The sequence below is a fragment of the Coloeus monedula genome (genome assembly GCF_965178545.1).
Source record: "Coloeus monedula genome assembly, chromosome: 5".
NCBI classification, from domain to species: Eukaryota; Metazoa; Chordata; class Aves; order Passeriformes; family Corvidae; genus Coloeus; species Coloeus monedula.
In genome coordinates, this window is record NC_138785.1 from 69,674,096 (window position 1) to 69,695,700 (window position 21,605).

Genomic DNA, 21,605 nt, shown 5'->3' on the forward strand with positions numbered 1-21,605 from the left:
ACCTTCCTATCAGAGAGCCGTAGAGAGCAATAAGGTCTCCCCTGAGATTCCTTTTCTCCAGGCGGAGCTACCCCCAGCTCCCTCAGCTGCTCCTTATCACACCTGTGCTCCAGACCCTTCCCCAGCTCCGCTCCCTTCTCTGGGACCCCAGCACCTCGATGACCTGTTGGTGCAAGGGCTGACTCCCACTCTGCTCTTTCCCCTGGGACGGCCCGCAGGACACCGAGGGCAAAGCCCGTACAAGCCGGTGCCCACCTCGTCCCCAGCTGCCGGGGCTGTTTTGGAGAAATCCCACCAGCCAGGCCTGGCTCATCTCCACCCTCCTCTCCGCAGGATCACCTGGCTGAAATGAAGGGACAGCTTGGAGCTGCTCTGCTGGAGCTCCAGCGAGTCATTCCATCTCTTCACACCTCGGTGAGCAATCTGAGACTGTAAGCACTAGAAATAAATCAGTGATGCCCAGAGTGCAAAAGTTTAGGAAGGAAAAGGTGCTATTAACTTAATCTAACTCTTAATACCTTACAATTATGCTTACCCTCATTATTTAATTACTGGAGACAGACATTTTAATGACAGTTACAAAAATGTACAGTTTCACTTTTTGTCATCTTTCCCTCCAAAATCTAATGCAGAACAAAGATCTAAACAAGCTTTGGAAAGGAGAGCTCCTCTCATTTTGGACTGAGCACCAGCAGTGGGAAAGCCAGTGTTAATAAAACAAGAATTGGTGAAATCAAGAGTGGCAAAGAGCTTCAGAGATTATTTAAATTCATCCTTTGTAATAGCAGCACAAAACATCCATCACCTTTATTAAACCTAACAAATAAGTTAATACCCTCACCTCAAGTGTTTTGACATTTTCTGTTTGCAATTGGTCTCTAGCTTCCAGGCACGAGGCATGAGAGAATAAAATACCACTTTAGGAATGTTTAGCATCTCAGTTAAGACACTTCACAAGTACTAGCACAACCCAGCCCTGCGAGGCAAAACATGTGAGCAGCGAAACTGCTGACCCTGCTACAGGCACAGTCTTTGCTCCTTTGCTCCCTTCTCCGGATGTTCAACTGTCAGCCTGTGAGGAAGGGTTGTCTGAGATCCTGCACTCGGTAGAAAACAATGTTACTTGGATGCTTCTGCTGCTATTGACACAAGCATTTCATAAAATAAACACATCCAACTGCTTTTTCTGTCCTGCTGGGACTCCCAATACACTGTGCCAGCTGCTCAAGATTCTGTAACAGATGCGTTGCTGGGAACTGAACCACAACAATTTATATAAACCCAGACACGAGGGGACCAAACCTTCTGCCACAGCTACCTACTGGTCATAATTACCTGCTCCTATGGATGTGCCCTCAGTGGCCCTCCTGCTAATTAAACAGCAGTTTGGGTCATCCATCAAAAGAACTGGATGAGTAGCGCAACTGAGACCATTAAAACAAGTCTTTAGCTGAAACAGGTGTGCACAAAGGTTTGCAAACAAGGCTGACCCAGGGCACAGAGGCAGAGCTGCTGGGGCTGTGAGTGAGGGTGAGGAGGTCAGCCTTCAGCAGCAGAGGTGCGCTCCACAAGCACTCAGTGCTTCAAGGACACAGCATTACTCCAGCTTAGCACTCACAGCGTTTGGCAAATTGCCGACGTACCAGCGAAGGCTACAGCAGGCTGTGATACAGCACCTCGCTTGTGTCAGCACCTCAGCTACAGCCTTATCTATACTCACAAAACTTCTCCATTGCCTTGGCCTCAGCGCAGGTTTCAAAACAATCCTGAAACAATGTGGATTTCAGCTACTCATGACAAGCACATATGCCACAGTGCTGCACAAATTGGAAGCAGAAATGATCTTTGCCCTCATTATGCCTCTCCACTGCTCTGCTGAGGCTGTAATGACAGAGACAGGGCATGTACTGGCAGGTCTCAACTGGAATGAAAATGACTTTCTGGACCACAGGAGAGTTGCTGATATTGTGCCCCTTGAACCTCTCTGCTTCAGTACTGCCACGGGAAAAAGGAAATGAGAGAGGAAAAAGGACTCAGTAAATTAAAAACAGCTCTTCTGCTAATTACATGAAGATCCTCTTGGGAACACACCTGGTGACAGAGCTGTGAAACATTTGTTTATAAAAAAGAGTGTGCCCAGGTACCCTGGACAGATAAAAAAATGTCAGCAGCTCTGTGAGCACCAGCCCCACAAATCTATAAAGACAGAGGGAGAGGGTTGTAACTGCAACAGGGAACTGTGTTTGTATTTCCTATTATCATCATCTTTTTGTCATTATTCTCCTTTCATATCACATAGGCAAGATTTAGGAAAGAAATGAAACAAGACAATAGAAAATATCTTTCTAGTTTAGCCTTTTCCTCTACTCATATCATCTCCTGCTCTTCCCCCCCACACACCTTTTTCTTTCCAACCAACAGTTCCTCTCTATTTTCTGCCAGATGATTTCTGAAAGGTACAACCAAAATCAGAACTTCATATTAAAATATAAAGAAAACAACAGACTCAATTTTTTATGGCACCAAAGAACTATCAGAGAAACCAGAAATCACTTCAGAATACCAGCACAGTTGGAAGCTGGCAATTTTTACCATTACGAACCACTTTTGTCACTGCATGACAATACTCTGCTCCTTCACAACAGTTTACTTTGAGGCTGTAGAGGGAGCTATCCTAAAGTCTCCCTAGATGTCCGCAGATGAGGGTGCTGGAGAGACAGCTGGTAGAAGAGGGTCTCCATCTGGAAAAGCAGCTTGTAATCAACTGAAAACCACTGATCAAGCAGAGAAGCACATCAACACAGCAGACTTATGAAGGAAGTAGTTCCCAGTGAAACACCATTGCCTTCTCCTTGGCTAGTGGCTCAGAGCACTAAATTCCTGCATCCCTAGGAGATGATTTATTAGTCATAAAAGTTGTGTTATATTTTTATTGTCTTCACAGATAAATCAGGCCAGCAAGACATCCGTAACCATACACAAAAAATATTTATCAAAACAATTAACATTACAAATCTCCTTTTAAAATAATTTATTTCATCCATTTCTTTTTAAATGGTACTGTCTTACAACATACATTATTCAACAAAGATGTCCAGAACAGACTCTAAAATAAGAAACACTTAAATTAAGCAATTGTCTCCGATTAGAATTTCAATTTCACCCACATCCTAACTTGTAAACGTTTGCTGGAATACGCTTCTCTTGTAGGCTTGATTTTTGTGCTTACAAAAACAGCATCAAGTTTCCAGATGTTGAAGAGGACAAGTTATTGTACGGTAAGTTTGCATTCAGTTCAACATACAAGGCAACCAAATGATTCTGTCATTAACGTTAGCATCATGTATATTTTAGTTCACTGCACTAACATTTAAACTAAAACTTCAAACCACGTAATCTTTTAAGTGACTAACATTTAAAAGGCAAGCAGTAATATCCTGAAAGCTTACAAAGGACATGGGCACACAGCTAAGACGGGGGCTCACTCGACAAAGGCTGCGGGTGTATGTATGGCTGCTTTTTTTTGTAGGACGCCCACCTGCAGACGGGGCAGCAGTGTCGCCCACCCGCCAGCCACATCACGATGCAATTCTGGTGGAACACATGGCCGCACGGCAAGCCCATCAGCAGGCAGCCCTTTGCAAAATTTTCTAGACACACCACACATTCCGTACAGTGCAACATGTCGGAGGGCCAGGCGGACCAGTCTGGCTCCATGTCACCTGTGGAGCTGTACGAGCCGTAGGACCTGGCTTTGCGTTCAGATGGCTCACGGTGACAATACTGACTGGCACACAAACAGGTCTCGACGCCGCACCGACGCTCTCCTTCACTGCACCTGTGAAACGTGCTCAGCTCATCGTCCTCCGAGACTTCTCTGTCGCTACTGAAGACCTCTTTGTTTTCACTGTCAGAGTCACTTTCGCTGTCTGGAAAGGTTTCCAGCATTTCCTCATCAGAATGGGCGCCGAGGCATTGAAACCTCCACATGGGTAAGTTTTTTATATAATCAGTTGGTATCAGAGGGTGAAGCCAGAGATCAGGGAAGGCCAACCGCTCCAAGAACAAATCTGGGTCTTCATCCCAATCTGAGTCAAAAGGGAAATGTTGAAAAGAAGCAATGGGATGAAACAAGTAGCTGGTGTACCAGTCCCACAGGCTCGACAGCCACTCCAGATTATTAGCGTTTACTTCATCCGTGTTGTTATTGCGTCTTCGCTTCTTCTCAAAGTAATCAATTAGTAAACCATGGCCAAGGTATGTGCTGAGGAAGAGGGCTGGATGTGAAGAGTAGAACATCCAATCAGCCCTCACCCAAGAAGCCAAAGTAGTTGTGTTAGAGTACCTGAAGAGTTTTAAACTGTACTCATAAAAGCTGTCTAAGTAGGGTAGTTGCAAAAAACCTAACACTGGTAGCCAGGAAATAATTAATAGTGAATTGTACGTCCCTAAAGTGCTTATAAGAACCACAAAACGCTTTATAGTGGCACCTTGTGTAATAAACAGGTCCATCCAAGCCATCAGATTAACCAAAACTAAACTTAAAACAAATAAATCATTAACTTCTGGTTGCAATGAGCGCAAAAAGGAATCCATGGCACGTAGTGATATAAATTCACCAGTGTTATTTCCATACCTGTAAATCCCCTCAGGAGTCCTAAGTATGTATGATGGTGTCTTGTAGATACCGATTTCTGCCATGTAACTTTTATTGTCCCACTTTTCCACGTTCACAAAAATAAACTCTACTCTTCCAGTAAACTTTACACTTAGTGCAGAGAAGAACGCTGGAGGCTGGTCGAGGTTGGCAAATAGGTAAATTTTCACTCGGTACTGGTCACTTTTGTTCCATTCTTCTTTCAGATGTTCTGAGTTGTAGATGGTTTTGATCCGAGAGGCAGCGTGGGCCGTGATCCATTTGAAAATGTGCTCCACTTCAATCTTGCGCCCGCTGTATTCCTTAAGCATGACTTTTCCCTTGGAGGTACTGGTTTGTGGAACTGACATAATGAGGGTGGATTTCAGCCAGCCCCTCCTCTTGCAGTATCTACAAAGAAAACAGCAGGTTAGATTACAGAGTTTCATAGCCCCAGAACTGAGTCCTTACATTTCTATTCTAAGCCCAAAAATGAGACATGCTGAGCACCTGGGAACCCTTACAATATAACAGCAGGAAATAAGGGCACCCAATATTCTCTGGCAAAGCATATTTGTTCTTACCATATGTTTATATTTTACAGGAATATTGTAAAGAGATTATGTATTCATAAAACAGGAAGAGAAATAGTGTTAATTTTCACAGGTCATTAAAGAAAACAAAGCCATGGAGCCATTCATGCTTTGTAACTGGATTTGAATAATACACAAGCTGACTCTTTACTTTAAAGCTTTAGTATTAGAAGCTACTTTTCCTTGGCCTTCCAGCCAAGAAGAAAACCACTCCAGTGTAACTCAATATCCCACAGCTTTCCCAGTGATTCCTTCCATCCTGGTTTTGCTAAGCAGACATGGGGTGAAGTTGAGCAGACACTGCTCTGTTCGCAGTTCCTTTAATGAAGCTGACAAGTGCCACTTCCTACTGGGACCGTTTTGGCAGGATGCAGACAGGCTAAGGGGTGAGGTGAGAGAGCTGGCCACAAAACCAGCGGAGCGGGAAGCAGACACATGCTGCTGGATGATTTGGGCTAAAAAATAATCCTGTCTGGCAGGAAGATGGGATGAACCCCAAATCCACACCTAAAAGAAGAGGCTCTTCATGGCTGAACCCTGACCCATGGTCCAGAGCCCAGTAACTCTTGAGATTAATCTGCTGACTCACAAGATCCCTTCTCTCATGCATCTTTCCTACCAATATCACTACACCAAATTATCTAGTCCTCCTTTAAGGAAATATCTGGCAAGCTTCAACAATCAAAATATGACAGAGCCAACAGGCACACAAACTATCTCTGACAACCCTGCACATTGGGGACCACCAGCCTCATTCACCAGCCATCTTACCTACATCCGCTCTCATTTTGGTCTGTCAACATGTATTTAGACAATTGCAACTCCCCTTCCCAGGAATCTGAATGCAGCATTTTTAGAAGGAGCCATAAGATATTACCCTACTAATAAAGGTATCCTGATTACTGCAGCATGCAGTATTCTTCTGAATTTCAGCTGCAACCTGATGAAATCTATTTACACGGGTTTACCTGACAAAACATTTCTTTCTGACAAAACATAAAAAAAAGGAATTAATTTAAAACATAGTATTTGATCAGAACATTAAGGTTACTTAGGAGCTATGCAAAGAGAAGCACTGCCAAATTTTTAAGATGTTCAAATACCAGAGTTTTGATTATACAAGATTATTTTGCATAAGCACTACAAAGCCTAAGAATTTCCTCTTATGATTAACATTGAGATTTCTGTAAACATTTAGGACTTAAGCTGTATAAGATGTGTGTATCCATACATGCCACTGGAATTCTAGACAAAGTCTCCTGTCATGTAAAGCAAACGCCTCCAACAAAATGTTAAAAAAAAAGCCTCTTTTTACAGTAGCAGAGAATTATTAATAGCTTCTTTGGCTCTGCTTTTCTTCCTTGTTCGAAATCATATGCAAACACAGTGACTCTTGCACAGCACGCTGTGTGTTGTCCAAGGGTGTGTGCCAGTTTATATATAAACATACATTTGTCAGGGAACAGGATTTGTCAGTAATTCTGGGAGGTTCATGCTAACCTGTGCTTCCCCCTTCCAGATGGTGATATAACAACTCTAAAACTGATATATTTGGCTTTGTCCTAAGCAAGCACAATTCCTGTCCCTGAATGCCTGGACTGGAAGGCCAAACTCTTCTGTTCATTCCTCTCCACTGCGGTATTATCCTGTCCACAGTCTAATCATGCATTTCCCACACTACGCTTTAGGAAGCTGCAGAGCTGATAAATAATGTAATGGAGCATTCTAAGCAGACTTTAGGAGAGATAAAAACATGAATAAAGCCACCTTCTGTCACAGCAAGCCCTGCTGCCAGAACACAGCTGAGTCTTAAGATATTCTTGGGATTTAGATAATCCTTTAAGGATATACCTGGGGTCACTGGAACAGTTAAAAGTGCCAGTACGTATGCCGAATCTTGAGACTTTCTTCACCATTTTCTCCCAGTGGACTTTACCCACCAGTGGGCTTCTGTCATTTGCTATGACCTATTGCCAAAAAGAAGTATTAGTTTAGTATCACAATATTAGTCAGTTTGGTTCCTGAAATGAAGATCAAGTTTCAAGAAAACAGAGACAGTCATGCTTGATACTCTTTCCCCTTCTGTTAGGACATAGAGCAGGAATGTACAACTCGGAATCATGGTAAATGTCTTTGGCAAGTGAGCTCTAAGACAGAAATGTGGTTTCTACAGAGAGACAGAAGTGCATCATCATATTGAGTACATGTAAAGATACTAAAATCAGTGGTAGTTAACAAAAACTTTACCACTTTGTGGTAAAATAACAAAACTATCATTAACAGTCGACAGTAGGGGAGAAAGGAAAGGGATGCAGCAGGTTCCTCTTCTTTGCAATAAAAAAAAGACCATTATTTCATTTCAATTCTCCCTCAAAAGTTACAACATACCAAAGAAACGTTGTCTCAGAGCAAGTAGAATGAGTGGGAATGCATGTACCTGGTACCAGATTAAACTGCCAACAGCCATTCCTGAGCAGTGGAAACTACTGATTAAACTCCCAGATAATCCCTAAGAATCTTGACTCCTTTCTAGCTTTGCCTGTGACTCACTCTGCAACTTTATGTGACTGTTCCACCAACTCCAGTGTCCCATCTGCCATTTCAGGATGATCATTTGCTGTGATCTATCCCAAGGTTTAATTTGTTCTAACACAGTATATTAAAGTCATACTTCAGGTTACCTTGCCGTAAGCTTCTGCTGACACAGATGACAGAGCAGCAGCATTCATCCTCTGACTTATAACTGTATAGGGAGGGGGAAAAAACCCACAAGGAAAAGAAAACCCTGCCTTCCTGCAGCTGACAGGTAATTTTGAATGACATGACTGATCATGCACTATTCCATGAGCCGTCACATTTTCTATTTTAGAAATGCCTCACATGCTTCTGCAGGCTGACTGGCAGCCACTTAAAATATATTTTTAAATTAAATCTTGAAACTTCCATTTGTTAGATATTTGTTTACTCGCCAGTAAACTTATTCCAATCGTTTTCTGACTTAATAACCTCAAATGTCAGCTTGCCCCTGGAAGTTGGGCTGTCACCATGATTAACAGTTCTCTGTGGACATGCTGAGATTCAACCTAGAAAGCGAGTCCAGCCTTTGAGACTCATACATATTATCTGCTTTGTGCTAAGTAGCAGCCTCGCAGAATCTTAAAATAAAAGAATTCACCAAGCAGAACGTTCTACATAGGGAAACAAACTGAAGTCACAGATTACATTCCCATTCCACTAAACCCAAAATGTTTAAATAACACTAGAGGTGAAAACTTAGGTAAGAATCCTTCAAGTTACTCTCAAAACATACACATCACATAGAAACCCCTTTTTCATTAGATAAATGTAACCATCATGCACCGAGACAACCAGGTGGGAAATCTGCTGTATTACTGAGGCTTCTTTAATCACCCAATGTAACTGAAGCCTTGGATATTTTAAACTTCTTCCTTTTATACACTTCAATCAAGAGAGACCAAATTCCTAAGGACACCTTAAAGCCAGAATATCCTCGGAGCTACTATGGCATGATAAATGCATCCAACATGGCAAGGAATTACTATATTAGTAGGCACAGAAGTAAAACTTGTGACTGAATTACTCCTTGGTACAACTACTCAGAGATTGGCTTCTTCCAAAACTCTTGTGTGCATGTTCCAAAACAGTAATGAGAGAATGTTAATGTTGTGTGCAGGAGGATAGATCCTGCTCACTGTTCCTTCTGCCTGGCACCACAACATTCACTTTAAATGTCAAGACAAAAATTTGTTACCATTATTACAGTCACCATTATATTTTACTGTCATCTGCCTGTACTGGTGGAATTTTTAACACCAGCTTAATTCCTTTCCTATGAAAAAGTCCTCTTGGAGAAAGTTATTTATATTGACGAACAACGACCTAAGTAGCAGTCTGTATTTTGTAACTACGTAGAGGAACCCTACTATGGTTTTGCACACTGAAGCTTTGTAAAATATTTTGGGCTCATGCTTTTTTATGTCATTATGGAAAAAAATCCAAATAAACATGTCCATTGCAGCTGCTCCTTGCAGACAACACCCACTTACAGCACTGGGAGTTCACCAAGCCGAGGCAAGGCTTTGTATTTTGGAAAGCAGTCACCACCTCTGTGCATGAGGGAGTCCAAGAAAATACTGCAGGTTAAGCAATCAAAATGTACTTCAGTTTAAATTAAAAATAACCTGCAAACACTTGTAACAGATTTTATTTAAGAAGTGTGAATTTTGGTAAGTTAAGAAATTTAGCTTAAAAACCTGTGACTGAGGAGACTGGGAATTTGAACGTGGAAGAGGCCTGGAAGTTCTTCAAGCCCATGGTGTTAAAGCTATCAGAATTTTATATTTCAAGTAAGGAAGAAAAAAAGGTTGTCAAGTCCTTTACTTCTTCCTAGCAATCACTTCCAAAGAGAGGTTAGAAATAGTTTGACAATCTACAAAGATTGAAAAAAGGTCAAAAGGAAGAGCTATCAAAGGAAGATATGCAAGGAAAAAAAAAGTAAGGAAAAATGAGCTATTCAAGTTAGACCATACAAAGACTATTAAAAGTTGTACCAAAAGGTTTTTCAGTCATATGAATAAGAATAGAACAGGGGGAGAAGCATCAGGATCACCAAACAATGAAGACAGGATAGAAATGTAAGATAATTTTCGTTTTAAAGTTAAATTAATGCTGTGACTCAGTTTTTTGTGAAGAGGAGGCAGCTGGCTATGGACCAGTTAGCAAATTAATGGGAAGAAACTGTATCAACCTGAAGGTGAAAGCAGAACTCACATAACTTAATGCACTTAAATCAGAATAAGCAGGAAATCTCCATTCCAGAAGTGTAGCACAAGCACACACACAGGATCACAGGTGAACCTGTGAAAAATTCTTACAAAACCCTGTCAGAATGTCAGAACAATTCACATTTTGACAGGACAATAACAAGTTTGTAGCTATATTTAAAGAGCAAATGAAAAAAAAAAAAATCCCACCAGTTTGATTTCAATAGGATGCAAAAGTGTAGAAGAAATTTTAGAGATGCTGAGACAATGGCATTTTCTACCCCTTTCCAGCATGTAATTACTAAAGATACATCATTCCTGATTGAGAGATATTTTCCCTGAAGGAAAAGAACAAAGCTTTAAGAGAAAAAGGGAATGTAGTACCCTGTCTGTAGTTTATATCATGTATTATGCCACATGGAAAATTTACATGAGAGCTGCATATAGGCTTTTATAGTAAGTAAAAAAAAAAAGTTTTAAAATGAGCAAGAAAGCGGCTACAGCAAAAAGACATCAAAATGCCAGAAAGGTGCTAACAGACATCTTAATAGATTTACCTTAGAGCTCAGTTCAGCATATATTCCCATTAATGCCCTTCCTGTGGGAACTTGAAGTCTCCCAAAGCCATTTGTAGAAGACATAAAACTGAGAAGCACATCTATGTGGGAAAGAGGATTATAACACCATGTAGGAAGAGCTGCACAAATCTTGTAATGCAGAGTGTCACACATGAAATTGAATTCAGTAATGAACAGGACACTTGGGGAGTTCATCAGTTAGAAACAGCGATGGGAAGAAATGCTTGGGGCTATCAGTTGCTCCACAAGAAAACATGAGCCATCAATATTAACTGGCTGCAAAACAAGCAAAGCCCAGGATATATCACACCTTACAAAACAAACTGGTTGATTGACCTCACTTACTGGGAGGAGTGGGGTTGACATCAGGACTCAGTGAAACTAAAAGGCAATGTCAATTTATGCCCAATACAAATTAGCCCTGAATACAGTCAAGCAGAAGTCAGACACACATTTCCAAGAAGAAAACAGTCAACAGGAGTATTTGAACAACTTACAGTGTAAGAAAGACAGCAAGATATTTTCTAAACACAAATTTTACAGTGTAGCAGAAAGCTGAACTAGCTCATCAAAAAGATCCTTTTCAATCATACACTCCATTTAATGTTACAGAAATAAAGCCCAAGCTCATAGAAGGTACCTTTTAGGAGATCAGCTAACACAGCTGGGAAACAAACACCACGTTTGGAGAAGCCAAATCCTTCCAGCTTTGCTTATTATTAGCTATGTTCACAATCTGTGACATATCACATGTCAGAGTGACAAGTAAGACAATGAGGGTAACTCAATTAATTCATTAATCATCTTAATAGGCTAAGGGAATCCAACAGGATCACAGTAACCCTGCTACTCAACAACTGCACATCACAGAATGGATCTGCTCCCTAACTCACACCTAACCCAGGCCAGAGGATTGGCTCTGACTGCAGGGTCTGAATTACCATCTCTGTAATACTGAAAATGCTGAGATCCTGATGATTTCAAAAGACAGTTGAATAGGGAGCTTTTGCATTGGAAGAGTTCTCATGACATTGAATTACACAGAATTATTCCCAAAGAGTTCAATCAAGAAAGTAATTAGAAAAATTAGTAAATTAGAAAAATATAATTTTTTTGATCTATATGTTAAAGTAGTCATAGTTATGATATTAAAGAATAGACTTTAAAAGCAAATATCCTGGAGCCAGAAAGATACCAACACTTGGAAAAACAGGACTAAGTCAGCAAAGCACTTTGACTCTCTCACCTAATCTAAACCCAACATGTATTGGACAGGTGCATCAATATTGCAATAGCTACTTTATAACCATCATCAATCCAGCTACTCCTTAATTTCCAGGTATCATTAAGCATTTTAAAAATTATTTTATGAAACATAGATTCCTAAAATACAAGTAGAAGTATGACTGAAATTGAGGAGACTTGAGGAAACAGCTGATGTTAGAATTTGCTGTAGCAATGCAATATGCAAAGACAGACTCCTCTCCTGGAACCCCTGAAGTACTTGAGCATGGCATGATAATGACCTCACTTGAGCATTCTCCTGTTTTCTGTGCATTTAAATCAGATTTTGTTCAATTTCTTTCAGACAGGCATGCAGAGATTTCAAAGCAGGTCACAGGAACGAGATTTGTTCTCAGTAAGTTTTGAAGCTCACTCACAACTAAAAGTGCTCGAATATCACAAGGCATGACAATGAGCCAGAGATGGGCAAATGCAGAACAAACACCTCATGTACTCCAGCTCTCATTATTTTAACCAATTCTAGCTGGGATGGCAAGTGTCAGGCACACCTGCTCATACCAACAGCACACAATTTTGAACACACAGTCAAAACTTGGTTTTACAGCTCAGCCATGAAGACGACAACTTCAAGTGCTCCTCAACTCTGGACACTAGGGCACTGTGACAGACTTCAAACCACCAGGAAGAACAAAACCCAATAAGTAAGAGACATCATTCCCTGCTGCACATACACACATACAGGTAATTCTCTCAGGAGCAGTCAGTCCTCACCCTGCCTCAGCAAGTCACTCTCCACGTAAGGGAATACAGACATTTGAATTGGAAAAAACCTGTGTAGTTTTGCCAAAGACAAAACTGATTTCTAACTGATTTAACTAACTGGTAAGGTTGTATAAACATGAGAATTGTCTGTTTGGTTCAGTGGTTTCCAGTTTGAGACACCCATGAACTCTGCTACAGTGCTTGCAGAGGGTAAAAGAGCAGAGGAAACTCAGTATTACTGTAAAGATTCCATGCACGCCCTGGAGGATTTTTAGGGATCCACAAAGATAAAAAGTTTCAAACACTCTAGTCACAGAACCCTTTCTCATCAACAACTATGCTGCAAACTCTGCTTCTATAGATAAAATAGAAGTAAACATACAATTAAGTATAAATGGATGGGTAATTTACTTATTAGAAACTTGGAAAAAAGCTCACTTATTCCACATAATGTCAGTAGGTTTCTACATGAATGTCTGCACTTCTGTTAACTCTGAGACATCTCACTTTCTGTTTATTATTTGACAATGTGTTGATGGAACTGAATTTCCACTTAGACTCTCTTTCCTAAGAATTCACAACTCATTCAGAATCCACCCATATGGACTGAAGATATCTGAAGATTTTTTGCCTTTCTTAACTGAGAAAGAGATTGAGAGAAATCACGTTAAAATAGACAAAGACTACATCCATCATAGCACGCAAAAATTAACCACCTCAAAATTACGTGTAGTTTCTCAAGGGAGGTGAGGTGATCTATGCACTGATCTGGACAGTCAGTTAAGCTCTCAGTTAAGTCAGAGGTTGAGAATAAATGAGCTTCTGCAATGAATTAACACAGACACACAGGCAATACAAGGACTATTACATTCCAGCTGATGGTATCATGCACCCTTGACTGGATATGAAGCCTCTCAAGAAGAAAACAGAAACTTAAAATCAGGTATCCTATGGTAAATGATCCTGAAGGGCTATTGGAAAAGACACAAATACTGAATGATGTGTTTTGAAAGATTGAGTGTTTCTACTTTGTGTCCTTCTAGCAAAAACAGCTGATCACCTGGTAAAACTCAAAAGGCAAATAAATATGAAAATTATTCATCCTACATGCAAGCAAAAGAAAGAACAAACCATCACCACCAGAACACTGCAAGCACATCCCTTGCCCTGTGACTACACCACTTGAACTAGAAACTGAGATGCAGAACAGACTGCAGAATTTTATATCCATAATAATGGCCTTTGCACCTCTACCAGACACAATCAAAATGTCCGTCCTAATACTTCAATGCCAGGAAGAAAGTTCCCTTTACTTCTCTCTGCCACTATGTTACAGCAGAGACTTTTAAAATAAAAAATACACATTCATTTAGATTTTAACTTCATTCAAAGAGGATTTTTATCTGTAGATCCTTTTCAAAAGCCATAGTGACTACAATATTGTTGGATGTGACAGGCTTCTAGAGACCAACCAGAGCCTGGAAAAGTAAGGCATGTTACTCTCCTAACCAACAAGAGAAGCAGCTCCAGAAACTATCAGTCACCCTCCTTGCCAGCCAAAGAAGTGCACACAGCAGCTGACAAGCAAGAATGGCATAAAAGGAAAGGTGATGAGATCATGAGCTAATAGGAGAAAGAACATGCTGCTGTCTGTGCCTCTACAGAAGCGCCACACGGGACCTGTGAACAGCTACACTGGTAAACATATTCCCACTGAACCGGGATGCCTTGCATGTGGATTTCCAGAAAATAAAGAAACAAAGCCACAAAACACTGATTCCTTGTGTATTGACTTTGACTTTCTTCAAGGAATTCATCTTGCTGACTCTAAATAATAAATTCACACCTCAATTTTTGTCAAACATATTAAAAAATAGTAATCCTTTCCTCTTTTTTTCCTTTTGATTCTCTGCAGACAGTGATGACTGTCACATTCTCAGCCTGTGCCACACCAGAAATTTCATTTATATGCACTGGAAAATAAAAATCATCTTCAAAATCTCAGTCCTCTCATACATCATCACAGTGTTCAAACCAACTCAAGCGACAGCCACTGTGCCAGCTGAGCCAGAACTGCTCCTCTCCCTCTGCTCCTTTGCAGCAACCCCATAGAACAGGGATTCAAGGCTCAGGATACTGAAAAGGATCTGGAGATCCTTTCTGCTTCCCAGCCAGTAGCAACACAGCAGGGGAATCTCCAACCTTGCCCATGGTCACCAAACCCAACCATGAGGCATCCTCACTCCCCTGCACGAGCATTGAGCTGGTTAATTAGCTGGAAAGTTTCCACAGGATTCCTAATGGCAAAGGAGGATGGGCAAGGGAGAGAATCAAGAGTTAGAACCGAGAAGTGATGGCAAAAACTAGCTCTGCAGGGATGAGGTCTAAGAAAAGAGTGTGGGAAAACCTGTGAAAAGGACATAAAGAATCCAGCATGGGAGTTATCCAGACAGGAGTTGTGGTGGGGAATGGAACAAACGAAAACTCCAAAGTGATGAAAACTAGAAAAGCAAGAATGAAAAATAGAAATTAGACATGTCTTGTGGTTTTTATTGTAGAGAAACAGACAAATAGTGTTGAGCAAGTAAATTATCCAGTAAATTCCACTATTTTTTTTTCCACAGCTATTGTGACCAACTGAATAGCTGTGCAAATACTCCCAGAATGATGACAACATTCATCACACTAGAGATATCAAAACACAGCCTATCTGACCTGCTATTAGGATGCTAGTGGAAAATATATTACAAGTAAAATTCTGCAAGCAACAGACAACAGAGAACTACCGTATTTCACCCCTTGGCACTGCACGGGGAGGAGGGAAGGTTTTTCACAGCATATTCATGCTTGTATTTGTCAACTAGCTTGGGGACATGTAAACTTCCTTTCAACACTCTCTCTCTGCCCTCCTGTATGATTTAAACCACAAACTCAGATTCAATAAACTCCAAATACATCTTTCCAAAAACACAAATGCCGTTTCAAGTCTGAAGATAATCTGTCCTCTTGTCTATTTTGGGGTGAGATCTGATGTGGTGACAGCGCAGGTCTAATAAATAGATTATCAAGATTTAATGACTTGCTGTTAAAGAGAAAACATGAAGTGAAACCAGACAAATCAGGTAGGAGCTGTCAACTGAACAATTAATTGCCTGGTGGGGGATTTGCCTGATGTGGCTGTTAGCAGGGAACTTATGACTTAAAAACACCCTCTTATCAACAGAGAAGTTGACACAGAAAAATAATTTCTACATTTTGGTCTAGGCTACTTATGTTCTCAGGAATGATGATTAATTGCTTCAGAATCCTATTGGAAAAAGTCTGTCTTTATTTTCCAAAATGATCTCTTGTTCTCATGCAGCTGTAGGGAAGCATGCTCTAAAATTGCTGGGCCCAAAATGTTTGGGAGAAAGTTAACTTTAAGCCACTGGAATATGTTGTAGAAGCAGTCTGCTAGTCTGGGAAGTTAGCAGACTGAGATCCTTCCTGCCTTTGTGAAGAGCCAACAGAGATTTTACAAGTGCTCTAACCTCTCAGACAAGCAGAAACTTAAACTGGTTGGGTCTGAGCATGTAATGCAGCCAAAAGGAAGAGCAGCTCCAGGAGCCTGTACCAGCTGGGAGCATCTGTACTAATGCACCTACTTCACACATTACACAGGCTCTTACAATCCCAGGGCCAGGGACTCACATATTCTGTGTACTTCAGTGTGTGCTGCTTCACTTGTTTTCGGGTTCTAAAGTGACTGCTTTTCAAAAAGCAATCTAAAGAATAACAGGCTTTTTTTTCTTCCTGTCTGTATAGGAACTCTGGCACTTCCAGCCTTTCTTGTTTTATTCTTTTATTCCTCATCTCCCAGATGAAGTTTATCTTTGTCACCATCTCTTTGTTACACATTTTTACAACTAGTTAACTGCCCTCATAAACTCCTCCTTTGAAACACATTTTGCATGTGATAAATATACAAAAATAAACAATAAAATTTATATACCTGTACCAGCCAGATCCCATCTTTTGTGTCTTCTACAAGCTCATAGAAATGCATTTCACCACTGAAGTTTGTACTGGAAACTGATTCAGAGGCCTCTTCCTCTTTGAGAGCTGAATAAAGCTCTCCTTCCATGAGGTCTCCTGAAAAAGGACAATTGGAGAAATTCAGCTAAAATGGCACTGGAGAAAGATTACTTCACGAATTCTAGTAACAGCTTAACTAACTATATTTGAATGGTTGCTCAGAGAACCTTTTCAGTACAAAGGTAGCTAAAGTTGTTACTATAATTCTATCTCTGGTGACATGACTATGAACAAATTGACTTCAGTAAGACCACAGAAGACACGAACGCTCTGTTTCTGATTACACAGATGTACCACACGCATGAGCACACAAAGGAATAAAAACATCTAAGGTTCATTCTCTGCAAATAACAACATTCAGTGGTTGAGAGCAATTTTAGTCAGTACATCTTTGCTTTCATTTCACAGGCTTGCAATTTTGCAGCAAGCAACTTCTTAACACTGATAATTCAAACAGACTTCCAAAATGTCAATCATTAATTCTGGACCAAAACCCAATGTAAAGTAAAAATCTCAGGCAGTTTAGCTGTTGGCTTCTGTTTGCACAGTTGGGAAAAGTTCCCATGAACTCCAGTTGCAGCGATGTAAAGAGCTCACAGTAAAATCATCTGATTATGATTCCTTCGCAATCTCATTTCCTTCTCATGTTTTGTTTCACAATCATTACAAACACTGTTAATGACAACCAGCATTCTAGTAACTAATCTACTAAGCTTTAAGAAATGAAGTCTTGTCCAAAACCAGTTTCCTTAAAAATACAAAAATAAGTGTAACAGCTGAAACCCTTGAGGGGTTTGTAAAAATATTCATAAAATTTAGAGGAAAAACAACCACCAAAACACAACCACGGAAAAATGCTGCAAAGCCTGTTGGTATGAGAAGTGTTTCCATGACATTTGAAGAAGTTGGTTAATACAGTTTGTTTGGAGTTAAACACTTCCCTGCAGCATATGCAACCCAAACATCATGACATCATGAAAGTACCTGACAGCCAAGGAGTGAAAGTGATTGGAAACAAAAGTGAAAGTGCTTTTTACTGTTGGAGCAGCAAAGCCAATAACCAACATAAAAACATAAACAAACAATGAACAGTAACAGCAAATTAGATTTAAATGCCCAGGATTAATATCAATTATTTAAACTAGAATTTTTAAGGTTATATGGCAGGCACTACATCCTTCTAAATCCTTCTCCCTCTCTGTCCAGATATTAGAGACCCTCACTGCCTATCCTGATCGCTGGGATTTCTCTCTCTCCTGGATCAGCAGCCCTTCCATCATTGATTTAAAACCAGCTACGCACATTTTCCTGCTTGGCTGGCACTACAGCTATTACATCAGCCCCACCTCCCAGTCCTTGGGGCCAGCTCCCTCTGACTGCTCCAGGCAGCATCCTTACTTTCAGGACACTTCTGCCATTCTTACATCTCCACTGCTCTCCATCCCTCGCTGTTCATCACCCCCAAGAAGTCCACCTCCTTCATCTGGTTCTCCTTACTGCCGAAATGCCTCCCTGCCTTTTTCCAAGCTGTTTTTTGTATGCAGGAACTAATTCTGCTCCCCTTGTATAAAACCACCTCAACCTTGGGTACCCATCCCTTCTGCTCCTCAGCTATGAAATCATCGCTTTCCTTGAGGCCCATCTTGATAGCCGTACCTGTAATAAACCCAGCAAACGGGTGGGAATACACGGGACCAAGCTGGCCCCAGCTGTAAACAGTAGCCTACCGCAGCTATTTGGTGTCTCTCCTCTTCGTTTTTCACGGCAGACGACATTCGCTCCCATCTGTGCCCCCCGCACTGACCCGACCGCCCGCAGCGGAACTCCCGGCGAAGGGGAGGGAAGGGCCGCTGCTGGTGCCCCGTCCAGCGCAGGCCTTTCCCTCGGCGCAGCCCGCTCGGGCTCACAACGCCGCCGGGCTTTGACCGTCACCCCCCGAGGTCCCCGGCCTCCCTCCATGGGCCCCCTTGCTGGGGGGAGCCAGCTCGCTCCCCAAACCCGCCCTGCGAAGGGAAGCAGCGCCCGGGTCTCCATCCAAGGGCGGCCAGAGCCCACGCGGGGTGGCCGGACACCGACCTCCGTTCGTCCCCCCGGGTCACGGGGAGCTCCGCGTACCTGACTTCTCCACCAGCTCCCGCACATCCTTCTTCTCGGGCAGCCCCGAGTGCCCCAGCCCGCGGCACTCCAGGATGGTCCGCAGCTTCCTGAAGCTCAGCGCCACCGGGTCCACCAGCTGCGTGGCGAGGAAGCCGCTCTCGTACCACGCCACGGCCTCGAACACCCGGGCCAGCACGAAGAGCGCCAGGAAGTAGAGCAGCAAACAGCACAGCTTCACCCACATCTTCCCGGGAGCGCCGAGCCGGAGGCCGGGCTGGGGAGGGAGGGAGGGGAGCGGGGGCTGTCAGGGGAGCGGGGCCGCGGCCCCCCCGCCTCCCGCCCGCCGCTGTCGCTGTCCCCGCCCCGGCGGAGCCGCGGAGACATAACAGTGACGTGAGCAGGCGGCACCGCCCCCCTGCCCCTTTTTCCCCTTTTCCCCCTTCCCCTTTTCCCCTTCCCCTTCTCCTTCTCCCCCGCCGTGATTCAGCACTGCGGCCCGACCCCGCATCACCGGGCTCGGGGGGCGGTCGCGTCCCTGCCCCCGGCTGCAACTTTGGACCCTGCGGCTGTGCTTGCTGCGAGAAAAATAACATATAAAATACCTCCGATATCGGGGAGGGAGAGGGCAGGATCCGACCCGGCCGGCACTTTTCATGAGAAGAAAAATATTTACAGAGCCAGAACTGGGGGCCGATATTTGCAGGGCCGATCTGTTCGGGCAGTTTTAGGGCAGCTTAGTGGACAGAGTTTATTTGGATTCGGGCTGCTGGGTGTAGGGATGATCCCTCCGCTCCTCATTCCTGCACGCCAGCCCCGTTCCCAGCCCCTGGCTGGCGCGAAAGCAAATTCCACAGCGAGATTCATCTGCACGGGTCGGAACCCGGACTCTGCAGCTTTGCCTTGGCACTCGAGCGCTGAGAGCTTGTGCCAAAGGGACAGCCAAAGGCAAGCGTGAGCTGCACCCCGACTTCGGATAAGGGTTTAGGTTGGATCTGTGCTCACATTGGAAGCATTTTGGAGCACAGCGTGGGTCCCCGCTGAAGTGGATCCACGAAGAACCATCCCGGGCTGTACCAGAGATGTTGGCCTGCAAAGATACAATTTAGTCTGCTACAAAAAACGTACTAAAATCAAGCTGCTGCGTTGAGATGAAGGCTCTCCTCTGAAGGAAACTCAACGTTGCTTTTGTATGTTTAGTTATTTTAAGAATCCATAATTTGCATGAAAATTGGCAGCTCACACAGATGAGCACAAAAATAGCACAGCTTAATTTTAAAAACACTGAGAACTCCCCAGAGTGTACACGCTGTAATTCTGTACTATCAATTTTCAAAAAGGCACACTAATATTGATCTGGAAAAAAGCATTTAAATCACTGTACTCCTCAGAGCCTTTAAAGCACATTTACAGGTTTCTCAGTGTGCTGATATGATTTAAAAAGGAAAAAAAAAATCAACAATCCAGGTTCAGCTCGTTCTGTGACACAGCCACCACAGCCTCTTTCAGAAGAAAATCATGACACTGTGTTCTTCAAGAATGGGCTCATTTTAGTTCTTGAAAAGGGAAGAGTGGAGGGATTGCAGATGTAGCTGCTCTCAATGCCCTTACGGGCTGGTAAATGTTGTGCTCTTCTACTGGGAGTCACATACAACGTTATTCTTCAACATTTTTATCTGGAAAACATAAAAGTGGACTGCAAACCTTGTATCTGCTGGTGTTGCTTGGTTAAATACAAAGGGATTTTGGCAGCTCTGCTGGGTTTGCAGTGAGCTTCGGGTGGCAGGTCCAGGTCGGACAGAAGGTACCAGGGGTGGAGGGGCTCACAGAGGGGGTCAAGTGCTCTTCTCTTCCTTCACAGCCACTGCAGCCTGGGGAACTTCCCCTGCCAAAGCCAGGGCCCATCTCCCTAATGAGCAGGTGGCAAAGCATCAATAAAATGAATCCTTTGCCCTTGGCAAAAACCAAAGGAGTGGCTTTGTCCCTGCAGCTGGTGGAGCCAGGGGACAGTCAATAAAATAGGCATTTCCCATCACCTGTCAGGGGGGCTCAGGCAGGCTCTGAACCCTGAAGTGCCCCAGGTTCTTTTTCAGAAGCTTTGTGAAGGCCCCTTTCTTTTGTCACACATACAAGAACTTGCCTGATTTCTCTACCTTTTGTTTCAAGTGAGTGTGAAGTAACTCCCACCCGTGTGAAGTGATGGGTGGGAGTTTGAAGAAGAACTTTGTATGTTTAGTTGGAAAACATGGTTGGGTTGGGGTTTTTTGTTTGTTTTGGTTTGGGTTTTGTTCTGGTTTGTTTTACATGAGCACCTCAGACCCTACTCCAGTAGATCCCTGTGTTTCTCCCCTGTAATTTCTTCGGGGATGCCCTCGCTTCCCCCGGCAGGAAGGCACCTCACAACAATTACTACACTCACAGCTGAACTATTTGCAACACCAACTGCTGGGGAGGCTGTCACCAGTGTGTCATTTCCGAGTGCTCATGGGCTGAACTAAATGAGGCCCCTGCAGAGACAAAGCCAATCATCTGCCAGAACTCAAGAAGCCCTGGGGTCGTTTCAGGAAAGTACAAATGGTATTTCAAGCCAGTGTTCAAAATCCCCAGAAACAACCCAAAACAAAGCAGCTGCCAGCACTGAAGCAGCCAGGTGAGGGGTGGGTACAACCAGGAACTGCAGGTGATGAGCTGACCAAAAGTCTGGCAGAGCAAACCTAAATGGATCCAGCACCTCTCCCAGGCCCTCTGGTCCTCTTTTCCCTCCCCATCTCCACATATCTGATGCACCAAGATGACCTTTCCAGAAAAGGTTCTGTTTTCTAGATGTAGCTGTCCTTTG

General features: G+C 42.9%; 1 protein-coding gene across 4 annotated transcripts; it reads right to left on the reverse strand.

The window, feature by feature from the left end:
• Positions 1-2,930: 2,930 nt before the first annotated feature.
• Positions 2,931-20,433, reverse strand: RNF103 (ring finger protein 103). Of its 4 annotated transcripts, none has more exons than XM_082282196.1 (5): positions 19,372-20,433; positions 18,788-19,043; positions 16,590-16,729; positions 7,081-7,196; positions 2,931-5,047 (listed from the first exon to the last, which is right to left on the reverse strand). In XM_082282196.1, exons 2-5 carry the CDS (start codon positions 19,011-19,013, stop codon positions 3,469-3,471), a joined length of 2,061 nt encoding a protein of 686 aa, XP_082138322.1. In that variant the 5' UTR covers positions 19,014-19,043; positions 19,372-20,433; the 3' UTR covers positions 2,931-3,468. The 4 variants fall into 4 exon arrangements, with proteins under 4 accessions (XP_082138322.1, XP_082138321.1, XP_082138323.1 ...); XM_082282197.1 differs by lacking the exon at positions 19,372-20,433 and having other exon boundaries at positions 3,948-4,088; positions 4,637-5,047; positions 18,788-19,124; XM_082282195.1 differs by lacking the exon at positions 19,372-20,433 and having other exon boundaries at positions 18,788-19,124.
• Between the last annotated feature and the right edge of the window lie 1,172 nt (positions 20,434-21,605).